Consider the following 11,108-nt stretch of genomic DNA (forward strand, 5'->3'; position numbering starts at 1 on the left):
GCTTTTTGTAGTATCTTTGAATTTATGTGCTTTCCAGTTTTAATCACATTTAACCATTTTGTGATTAATTTTTTTATTTTTTGCCAGTCGGTGCCGATTTTAAAAAATGAAAGCTGAATAAATCAAGCGGCCTCCAAATGCCATTATGAGATGGATTTTATACTCTCTTTCCTTCTCTCTTTGAAATATCAGGAAATTATAGATGAAACCGTAAGCCGGCAGCAGTACAGAACACAGGACTGGTGATAAGAAATCTCAGGTTCCCTTACTAATTCACCATTTCATACCCAGTCAGATTTATCTCCTGCTCACACACTCGATCTCCCTCACCCCACACAGCCGGCTCTGTATAGGAAAGTTGCTTTTTTTAACGTTGTTTCTGCAACGACCGTGCAGCCCCCTGGCACCCGACCGCACCGCCACGACCCCGCGCTGTGGGCTGGGGCCTGTCCCTGCAGCCGCGCCCCGGACGCGGAGGGTGGAGCCGCGCCGCCACCTCCTCCCGCTCCTCCCCCGGCGTGCGCGGCCTCGGCGCTACGCGAGCGCGGGGATCTGTTGCGGCCTGCGGGCGCCGCTGGCCGCCATGGCCGCGGAGGTGAAGACGAAGCTGTCCAAGAACCTGCTGCGCATGAAGGTGAGGGGGGGGGGGGTGGTGTGGGGGCGCCGGCAGCGGGGCAGGCGGGGCGGGCACCCGGTGGCGGGGGTGCTGCCCGCCGCGCTGCGCAGGGCCGCCGAGGGGAAGGGGCCGAGCCGCGCTGCGGGCCGAGACGGGCCATGTCGGGCGCCGCTGGCATCGTTTTGGGTATTTTCCGTGCCTACACCTGGGCACGCAGCGTCTGGCCTGGCCTGACAGGCGAGCATGGCAGCCTCTCGCCTCCCGTAACGTTTTACACGTTTTAAACGTTTTACAAATGTATTATTTCTCCTCATCCTTCAGGCCTGCGGCCTGCCGGGCTGCTGCCTCCCTACGGCGGGGTGGCAGCCCCAGCGCCGGCCTGGGCAGGGGCAGGCAGGGCTCTGGGGCCGGGCGTCTGAGCTGGGAATTCCCGATTCCCTCATGACTGCGGCAGAAGCCTGGCCTGAGCCTTAGTGCCCGCTGCAGGGCATCCTTCGGGAGTCTTTCCATCCCACCTGGCTTCTCAGCTTATGGTGAATAAAAGTGATAAGGAGTTCTTCCCCCACCGCACACAGGTTTGAAATTAAAATATTAATGTTGCTTGCCTTACTTGGCAGGGCTTTTAAGCTTGAGGGGAATAAAATAAAGTTCTACGTTTATTTTATTGTATCTGATTTTTTGTTTGTTTACATGGATGGTTAATAACGCACCCGACCTGAGCAGCTGTGTTACCTGCCCTCTTGCCTGATCAATGCCAGGCACATCCTGAGGTGCTGGTTACCCTTGGAATTGTGAATCTCTTGTCAAGACCAATGTGAAATTAGTTTCCACTCACCGGCTAATGGATTCTGCTTCCCTAATTCAGTAGAGCACATTCTCCTGTGATTGATGGTTCTTTATTGCTGGAAAACAACCAGTAAAAGTTGAATTGGTATTCTTTTTTCTTTTTTTTTTTTTTTCAATTTTAATATCCATTAAATTTTTATAACTGAGTATGATGGGCCTTAGTGGCTTGTGGTGGTTTATTTAGCTGTTTTTCCCCCCACCTATGTATGTGGGACTGTGTTTCAGACACTGGCTGAAAGGAGCTTAGCTGACTTCAGTCTCTCACGTGAGGTGTACTCTGCCACAGTAAGATGGTGGAATATTTACTCCAGCTAGCAGATGCTGCTAAGGAAAGACTGCAACTTGTGCACAGAGGGAATAGAACACATCTTGTCTCGCTCTCAAAAGGGAGTAGATGTTTGGCTTGGTTAGCCAGCAGTGTATGGCAGAGTAAGACTCCTGTGAGTTGGATTGCAGTGTCATTATTTTTTCTTATTTTTATATAATACACTCTTTTAAGGTGGCATTTCTTCTCTTGTTGCTTGCCATTTTATTAACCCCCTGGAGATTTCAAAAAAACAGTTTTTAGATTTTCTTCCTTGGAAGGCTGTGGAGAGCCAGCCTATGAATGGGCTACTGTGACATTTGCAGGTTTACGGTCTGGGCAGTAGTAACCAGCTTTAACGAGATGAGTAAATTTTGAAAAGGTCATGCACAGATCTTGTATTTAGCACTTTGCTTCTGCAGATGTTCTTGTTTACAAATGTTTTAATGAATCCTTTAGCAGCTGCCTCCAGAGGCACTGATAAGATGTATTATTACAACTCAGCAGGCAGGTAAAGTGGCACCCAAAGGTGACATGGTCAGTGGTAGCGTTTTGAAGACCATTTGTGCTAAGTACTGGGCCGCATGTGTTCACTGTTTGGTGTCAAAAGATGGCTGGTGCAAGATGGGTCTTGCACCATTTGATCCAGGTCCCGTTGCCTGGGGAAACTAATCCAAATAACTACTCGGTTATTGACTTACATGCTCTCTGTCTACCACAACAGGTATTCTTTTAATTCATTCATGTGTGTTTACTTACGTTTTAGATAAATGTGATCATATGTTTTTCATCTAGTTATTCCTGTAGCAATCTTCAGGAACATCATCTTTAAAATGTAATGTTAAATGGTTATTTAATTGCATGCTTATAGCAGAATTTCTCCTGTTGAGATTGTTCAAGGAAATTGGTTAGCCAGTCAGAAATACGGTTTTCCACATGATAGATTCACTTATTTTCCTCAAGAAGATACTGTAATTTTAATTGCAAAGCTTTGACATATTTTGGATTGACTCAGAAAACAAAAGTCAATTTTTCTTTCATTAAAGATCTTGTACAATGGATGCAAATAGAAATATAAATGGAAAATGAGACACTAGCCTTATATTGGTTTTACTTCAGAGTTTGGTTTTGTTTGCTTGGGCATTTTGTAAAGACTGAAAAAGTGTTTGGAGTGGATGTAATACATATATTACACATCTGTATTGCCTAAATATTTAAAATAAACTCAGTAATGCATGTTTTTTGTAGGAGGGAAGTGTTTTTTCATGCCTTCTTGGGCTTTATCCCCAACCCAGCCCATTTTAGCTGGGACCTAAACTATGTCTAAGCCTAGTGTTCCCCCCTGGCACATTACCTGTCAGCTTGCAGGTTTATCTAAACACAAAAAAGATGCTGCTCTAAATGAGAGGGGTAGAATTAGTTGATATAAAATTCCTCTGCAGTGTTGCACATACAGGTATGTTTTGATAGCCACAAAGTAATTTTTGTACAGGAGTGTGTATAAACTGTACTGGTAGACTTGCCTCTAGCTGGGAATTACATTGGTATAAATGCACACCTTTGACAGATACCGTTATGCAAATGCTTTCTGTAGACCCTAAGGGAGGTCCCAGCTCCCAGGGATGTGAGGATATAAGGATGATTACCATAAAATTTTGAAGAGTTCTGGTTTTTCCAGTATGTTTTGTTAATATTATTGATACTTAAATTGTCACTCAGTTCAGGGACCTGACTTGAAACAAATGGAAATAAAAGGGATGTTTCACGTATCTCAGGCCTGTAGTTTTGCACTCTCAGCAATTTTTCATAGGCTGTGACAGATGTCCTCTTTTTACTCCCAGCTATGAGAGAGGTTACTGTTCCTGTCTGCCTGTTTTCATCCCCTGCCAAAAGTTATCACTGAGGAAGCAATTCACAGGAATGTCCTTGTATTAGGCAAAAATATCAGTCTTCCCCTAAACTAAATTATTGGTCTCAACTCATCTGGTAGGGTGTTCCTGCAGTGAGTTAACAGGTACTTACACATAATGCTTGAGTGGTAGATGGGTCAACAGTAAGAGGAGCTGGTCACGTCTTCCTTTATCACAGCTGGATACAGAAGACTTCTTTTCATATCCTCAGTTACTTCTTTCTACTTCCAGAGGCAGGTTTCAGCCTTCAGAGCTACAAACCCAGGCCAGTTAAATAAATCTGAGAAAAAAGAGGACGGTTGAATGTATAGATGTTTCAAAAAATGGCCAACCTGGTATGACCGACCTCTAGCTCTGAGCTCCGGTGCTGTTCATTTGTATGGGTGGTGTAGGCTTCTGATACACAGCAATAATTTTTAACACCCTTAGGTTCTCCATGTCCTTTGTTGAAACATTGAAAAAATAACAACTTGGATCCCTCAAAACTAACCAGGAATGGTCTGTTACTTTGTATGCAAGTACAGATGTGGCTGACTGTTGACTTCCAGTAGATTGAGGTGATCAGCGGTTGTTAATTGTTCCATTGCCTGTTTGCCTGAACTTAGACCAAATCACAAAAAGCATTTACTGCTTAATATTTGCTAAATATTATGTAATGGATAATTGTTGTCATGTAATTTTTGCACTTTTCAGAGCATGCTCATGATGCAAATAACTGAAGCTCTGTGTTTATGTCTTTCTTTGTAGTTTATGCAAAGGGGTTTGGATTCACAAACTAAAAAGCAACTAGAAGAGGAAGAAAAGAAGATAATTAGTGAAGAACACTGGTATCTTGATTTACCAGATCTAAAGGAGAAAGAGTAAGCTTGTACCCTTCTGTGCTACTTATCATCGGATTGTTGTGGGGTGGGAGTAGAATATACCTATTTGTTCCTGTAAAAAAATATTATTAATAACCAATTAGCTGAAGCAAAATTAGTGACAAACTGGCACTACAGCTTTTTTTATTACTTATTTTCAGGGATGTTCTGAAGGTTGCCTAGTGCAGTTTGACCTACTTCCATTTCCTGTGTGTGTTGTTCTCTTTCACTCACACATTATTCTAGATGCATGTAATTAGTTTCTTTCAGGCAGGGACCAATTCAATCATTGCTGCTTTTTTCCTTCATATGGAAAAAGAAGTTTGAAACCTTGTGTTAGTAAATTCAGCTCCAGTCATGTGGTCAGATCCATTCAGGACAGTTCTGTCTTGAATCCAGCTCACTTCAAATCCTGCTTTTGAAATAGGATAGATAATGGCAAAAATAAAGGAAAGTTTAGCTTATAAGGAGGAAAATGTCCCTTTCTGCTATTTAGAAAGATGCTTTAAATAGCAAGAGAATGACTTTAGAACTTGCTTGACTTTTCTTCTTTCAAAAGAGAACAAAAATTCCACCGAGGGGAGAGGATACATAACTTTCAAAAAGCTGGGATCCAGGGAATTAACTGTAGCTGAATAAGGTCATTGATAAATTATTTTCCATTACTGTTGGTAGATCTGGCAAAAAGGTATTTGAGCTTCAGCTGCAGCAAGGAATGTTCAGGCTGGACATTGGGAGAATTTTTCTAACAATAAGGTTATTGAAGCACTGGAGTAGATTGCCTAAGGAGACACTGGATTCTACATCATTGGCAGTCTTTTGAGGACAGGTTAGATGGACCTCTGCTGTTCCTGGTACATGTTTGACTGATCCTACCTTGAGATAGGAGGATGAGCTTGATCTCTTCAGCCTCGTCCTGTGATAGTAGGAGATTATTTTACATGGGAGATGAAGAGGATAAGGGAAGAGGTGCGTATGTGTGTGAGGAAAAGAAGGATGGAACAATTCACGGAAGTACTTTTATCTAGCGCGTGTATTATGAACGCCTCAGGGTCATGTTTCTTTTCTCACTCCATGCTCATTAAAAGAGGGAGAAAGGGGAAATCTTTCTCTGCTGAACAGAGTATTACACAGTGTTTTATATCCTGACAGACTCAACTAATGCCAGGTCTAACATCACAATGAAAAATTAATTAGAAGCTTTTGCTGGTATAGTAATGCCACCTGGAGAGTGATATTTATGTGGTATTTTTATTCTGGCAAAAGCATTAATGTGGGTGGAATCATACCAGCAAAGAGTGCTTTTTGTCAGGAGAGTTAATTTTGCTTGTGGAACTGGCACAGCTTTGCTGGCAAAAAGTATTCCTTTGCACTCCAAGCTCCTTGTATTGAAAGATTTATCAGACCAATTGTGCTTCAGAAAGTAGTTGATGCTTTAAAATACACTGTGGCTTTGTTTATTTGTGTGGGGGGAAGACAGCAAATGCTTTTTGCATTTGTTTAATTTGATTATTTTAAAGTGCACTCTTTGACAGAATGCTGCGTTTGGGGTTTCATGCAGGAGCTTTATAATAGAAGAGAGGAGCTTTATGCCGTGTGAGGATCTACTTTATGGCAGAATGTCCTTCAAAGGGTTCAATCCAGAAATTGAGGTACTATTTACATGTTCTCTTTAGAGGGGATCTTGCATTAGGATTGAAGCCCTTGGGAATGGGGATTTGAGTGTTCACCCTGCATGCTGTTTGGCCTTTGCAGTACCTTCCATAAATTCTCCCACGTACAGAAGTCCGTGACTCAAACCAAATTGTTGATCAGTGCAGCATCTGGTAATAGAAGCTTTTTGTCTCCTTGTGTTGATGGTCAGTAATTGCATGACTCCTGCAGATTTTTCCTCCCTGAAGTGAGGAAACTGTCCCACATGCTGCTCGCCAAAACAATAGCTCCCTTTTCCTGCTGCCATTTAATTTAGAGTCCAGTCTTCAAATATTCAGCACTATTTACTCAACACTTACTTGTGTAAGTAAGGGCTTAAAGTTCCAAAGTAAAAATTCTGGGCAAGGGAGTCTTCAATTTTTTTCTGGCATGATTTATGCTGATACAAGTACACTGAGATGGTAATAAAAATGTTACCACAGAACTGAAGCAAGAGGATGAAGGTGTAAAGTCTAAGAGGTATACAGAAGGCTACACAAGGTGGTTTACTAGGGGATTCTTTTAGTTATTTGGAACTTGGTCTCACTGTGACTTGGCATATTATTGCTTCATGGGTTTTACTGTAAATCCTTGCAGATATTTTTCCTTCTTAACAAAACCATTTCAAGGACTATGTGCTAACATCACAGTGAAAAAATAATTATGACCTAATTCTCTGGTCTCCTTAAGTTGTCTGGCATGCCCTTGAGGGTGTTTGAATAGTACAGTACACTGAAAACCCTGTCTCTGTGTTGCCACTTTTCCCAAAGGCAAACTCTAAGCTCAGCTTCGGAACAGACAGTCATGCTGCCTTTTCTTCATGGGATTTTGTAGCAGTATGCTCTAGCCTGACCAGGAAAGGCAAATAATTATTAGATTTGATTCTTACCTTTTATGAGTTTCTCTTACCAGTGAATTTCAGCATAGTTACCATTGCATCAGGGTTACATGTTTAAGCTGTTTCTTACTTTGTTTTCAGAAGTTAATGATCCAAATGAACTCTAGGGGCAAGAAAGAAGAAATTGAAGTGGATGATAAAATGGAGGCTGATGTGTCAGATGAAGAAATGGCCAGAAGGTAAGTTATATTTTATGACATAATCAGTATTAGCTAGGAATAAAATATGATACTACATTATGTGTGGGAAAATAAACCCAAAAAGCAAACAAACAAAACAGTGCCCCCGCAACAGATATGGTACTTTGCAGGGCGGATTTCCCACAATTTCAGGTGTGTATTCACTGGAATCTCCATCACTTTTAGGGGGTAAAATACCTAGTGGGGGTTTTCTGCCCTTTGACATCCAGGTATTCCATGCTAATTCCCTCCTTGTTCCAGATTGCAAACAAACCCAAACTATGAGAATGAATAATAATGTAATAAGTGATCATAAGTACTTGTGCTGCTTAAGTTTCTGATGACCAGCTTTTTTACACCACTTAAATTATTGACTAGATTTATTCTTTGCCTCATTGACATTTTCTCTGATTTTAGTAAAAACTGTACATTTTATATTACCTTTACAGATACGAAACATTAGTGGGAACAATAGGGAAGAAATTCTTGAGAAAAAGAGACCAGTGTGTGCTCCAGGATGAAGATGAAGATGGGAATAGTAACACAAGACCTAGCAAGAAAGCTAAAAAAAAGTTCTTAAAACCTCAGGATTAATGTCAACTGTACGACTGGAGCTAATAGGAATGTTATCTACCAAATATGGTACCACGAACTGGAGATTGTTCAAGAGTTTTTGCTATTTAATGTAAAGGATAGATTTGTAAATCTGAGTCTGTTCTCATTGAAATTTCTACCATCCACGTGACACACATTTTTCGAAGTGGATGTGTGTATATAATGGATGTCATACATCCTTTCCTCTCTCAGCAGCTTTTAATGTGTGGGGTACTAATCCCATCAGTCTTTTTAAATGTTGTGCATAACTAGATGGAGTGTCACAGGCAATCGAGAGCAACATTATTTACGATTTATGATAACATCTGAAAGAAGTAATTGGAGTAAAGACGAGCTTTGTCCAATCTAGTAAGGCAGTTCAGCTTTCACTGCTTTTTTTATTATGAAAATAAAAACCTTTGCTGTCTTCAAATTGAAAAAAGTCAGCAGAAACATGTATCTCTCTCTCTCCTTTTTTTTTTTACTGTGCTAAAAATAAGATGAGAAAAGAACAGAGATAAAATCCATTTTGTTGAATTTTATTTTTTATAAAGCTTATTTAAAAATAGGGAGGTTTATAGTAATTTTTTTTAATAGAGCAAGCCAAATATTGGGCAACATTTGCAGTTTGACACTTGAACAGATTGTGAGTCTTAATTTCTGTCTTCCAAAAGAAGTTTGCTAATCTTGCCTCTTTTTCAGCAAAAAAAATCCAGTCTTATAATTATCTAGGTCTTCTCATAAAAGCGTAATAACAGCTTCAGAAATATATTTGAAAGCTGAATAAAAACTGATTTTTTGTGTAGTTAATGGTGGTGGTTTAGCTAATTTAATGTAAAAATTATGCTTAATACTGTCTGATAAAAGAAGCGATCCTGTTTTGTGCTGGCCACAGATGTCCCCAAATACTAGTTGACTGCACTGATTTTTTCTGTTTAGCATGCAGTGAAGCCATCTGGACTAATGTTGGGAAAGAACAGGAATTGTCATGCTCTTTGGTCAGTGGTCTGGGCCTGCTGAAAAATGTTAATGTGGTCTTCCTTAAAATTATAGCAGTTCTCTCTATCCTGCCTTTCAACAAGAAATATTTCTTTTTATTACTTCATTTCCCCAGCTAGATGGCGAAGTTACTCAGCCTTAATGTTGACTCTCTGGAGGAAGAGGAATTTGTTAAATTGAAGTAGTGGCCATTCTGTCCTGGACACAAGAGGCTTTTTTTTTTTTTTTTTTTTTTAAACAACTGAGTAAAGCAAGACATGAAACTCAAATTATATAAAGAAAGGGACTGTGTGTCAGCTGTATTTAGCATGTGATGTATGAACTATAATCCATATATCAAGAGCACCTCATTAGATATTCAAGATGGATCACACATGGAAAGAGAAATTTACTTTTAACCTAGTAAGGGGGGCCCCATATAGGTGGAAAGTCTGTGATTCATGATCTGAGAGAGTTTTCCAGAGCTAATTAAATGCTACTGGTTCAATTACTTAAAACCTGATCATATATTATTGCTAGCTGAAAAGAAGTTAATGATGGCAAGGCATTATTCTTCCTATGTAAGATGTGACCCGAGCTAAGAAATGATTTATTGGTGGTCATCACAAGAAAAACTCAGAATATATGCCATTATTCTTTCTTGCCTATTAGTAGGGAAGTGATTTCCCTCTACCTGAACACATTTCTTCAATGGAGAGAGAATTCCTGCAGAACTATGCTACATAGTTGAGGGGGAAAAGTGTGTTCTAGTGAACAACCAGCAACCAGGACACGTCACTGCAGTTGCATGCTGAGAGGCAGTGCATGGGGAAAGGTTCCAGTGGTGTCACGTAAAGGAGGTTTGGGGTAATTCTGGTAGTGGTTAGTGGCTCAGATGAACTCCTTGTGAAGTCTTTGTTTGCCAAGGCTTTATGCAGAGAGCTCGCTGGTAGGGCGGAGTTTGTGTCAGTCCAGTGGAGGTAATTTTGCGTAAGGTAAAGGGCATTCTGCCGTACATTGTTCCTTAATTTAATGTTATTTCCTGGGGAATGGCTGGAAGCGTGAGTGGCATGGTGCATGGGTAAGGGCATGAGTGAACTCTAAACAGCTTCCTAGAAAATCCATGACTTTGGGAGTGGGGAAGGGTGGTTCTCCTGTTTCCTAAACATGCTCAATACCGGCTGTGGAGAAATGATAGATTTTGGTTTGTTGTTTTCAGATCTGGACGCTTTGTTGTTCACATTTAGCTGGTGGCTAGGTGAGCTATTGAAATGCTACAGTAAGAGCAATTACTAATTTTTAGCAGAATCTCTTTTTCATGGGGAGTTTGTAAAATGCACCTTTGAAAGCACCATCCATAGAGCATGATTATGAGCAAGACAAAACTAAAAATCAGCCCTACGTGACTTTTTAAATGCATTTTAAGTGCCCAGAGTTACAAGCAGGCATTTTATGATGGGATCTTCTGAAATACCCAGCTATATTTCTAACCTGATAAATACATATATATGTATGTATTTTAAGTCTGGCTCTAGCTTCCTAGCCAGGGTGGAAACATTCTGCTGTATAAAATCTGTGCTTGAACTACTCTTGACAGAGATGTAAGTGTAGCGGTGAAATATTCATAATGCGAACCTACATTAATTCAAGCTGTCTTGGCTCTGACAGAGTCTCAAATGCAGATGCATTTTCATGTGCAACTTCCTAAGCTGTAGAACTTTCCCACGTGTTTCTAAGAGGAAAGCATTTCTTCTTTGAGAACAAAAGTGAGTTGAGTAAGTAGTAGGCAGTTTTGTTGAAGAAAATGGCTACCTACCTGCAAAATGTAATGGGTAAAGAGTTATGGGACACCTGGAGCGTTTGTGCCTGTCACACTAAGGTACCTATTAAAGCGAACAAAGCAAAGTGTGCCTTGTATTTTGTGCTCGCTGGCAGCTCGTGGTGAAGTTTAAGCACGTCTCTTGTCAGGTGAAGTTTTGTCCCTCCCTTCGACGGACTGACACTTGTTTATTTCTGTAATAACTGCTGATGTTGGAAACATGGAAGTGTAGAACAACTTCATCTTTCTTGCTGATGTTTCTCATTTTGTTATTTTTATTTTGCTTAGTATTGGCTCTTTTAAAGTCCAGGACCAGAGTCCAACTGAAGTGAGCCATCCTGTATCCTCTCTTTAGTAATGCGTGACCTGATTGAACTTTGACTCTTGGAGGGGGGGTTGTTCAGTGGTGCCG

The 11,108-nt window shown here is 40.7% G+C and overlaps 1 protein-coding gene across 1 annotated transcript; it reads left to right on the plus strand.

The window, feature by feature from the left end:
* The first annotated feature begins 498 nt into the window (after positions 1-498).
* On the plus strand, positions 499-8,704 carry MPHOSPH6 (M-phase phosphoprotein 6). Its single transcript, XM_040614941.1, has 5 exons — positions 499-634; positions 4,424-4,536; positions 6,098-6,188; positions 7,208-7,305; positions 7,755-8,704. Exons 1-5 carry the CDS (start codon positions 584-586, stop codon positions 7,897-7,899), a joined length of 498 nt encoding a protein of 165 aa, XP_040470875.1. The 5' UTR covers positions 499-583; the 3' UTR covers positions 7,900-8,704.
* Positions 8,705-11,108: the final 2,404 nt, after the last annotated feature.

This window comes from Falco naumanni, chromosome 15, assembly GCF_017639655.2.
Source record: "Falco naumanni isolate bFalNau1 chromosome 15, bFalNau1.pat, whole genome shotgun sequence".
NCBI lineage: Eukaryota > Metazoa > Chordata > Aves > Falconiformes > Falconidae > Falco > Falco naumanni.

What these genes read in the sequence shown, in the direction of transcription:
- MPHOSPH6 (XM_040614941.1), top strand. Translation starts at nt 584, where the DNA reads ATGGCCGCGGAGGTGAAGACGAAGCTGTCCAAGAACCTGCTGCGCATG. An exon ending in GGTTCAATCCAGAAATTGAG is followed by an intron (nt 6,189 to 7,207) that starts GTACTATTTACA and finishes CTTTGTTTTCAG; the next exon opens with AAGTTAATGATCCAAATGAA. An exon ending in GATGAAGAAATGGCCAGAAG is followed by an intron (nt 7,306 to 7,754) that starts GTAAGTTATATT and finishes TTACCTTTACAG; the next exon opens with ATACGAAACATTAGTGGGAA.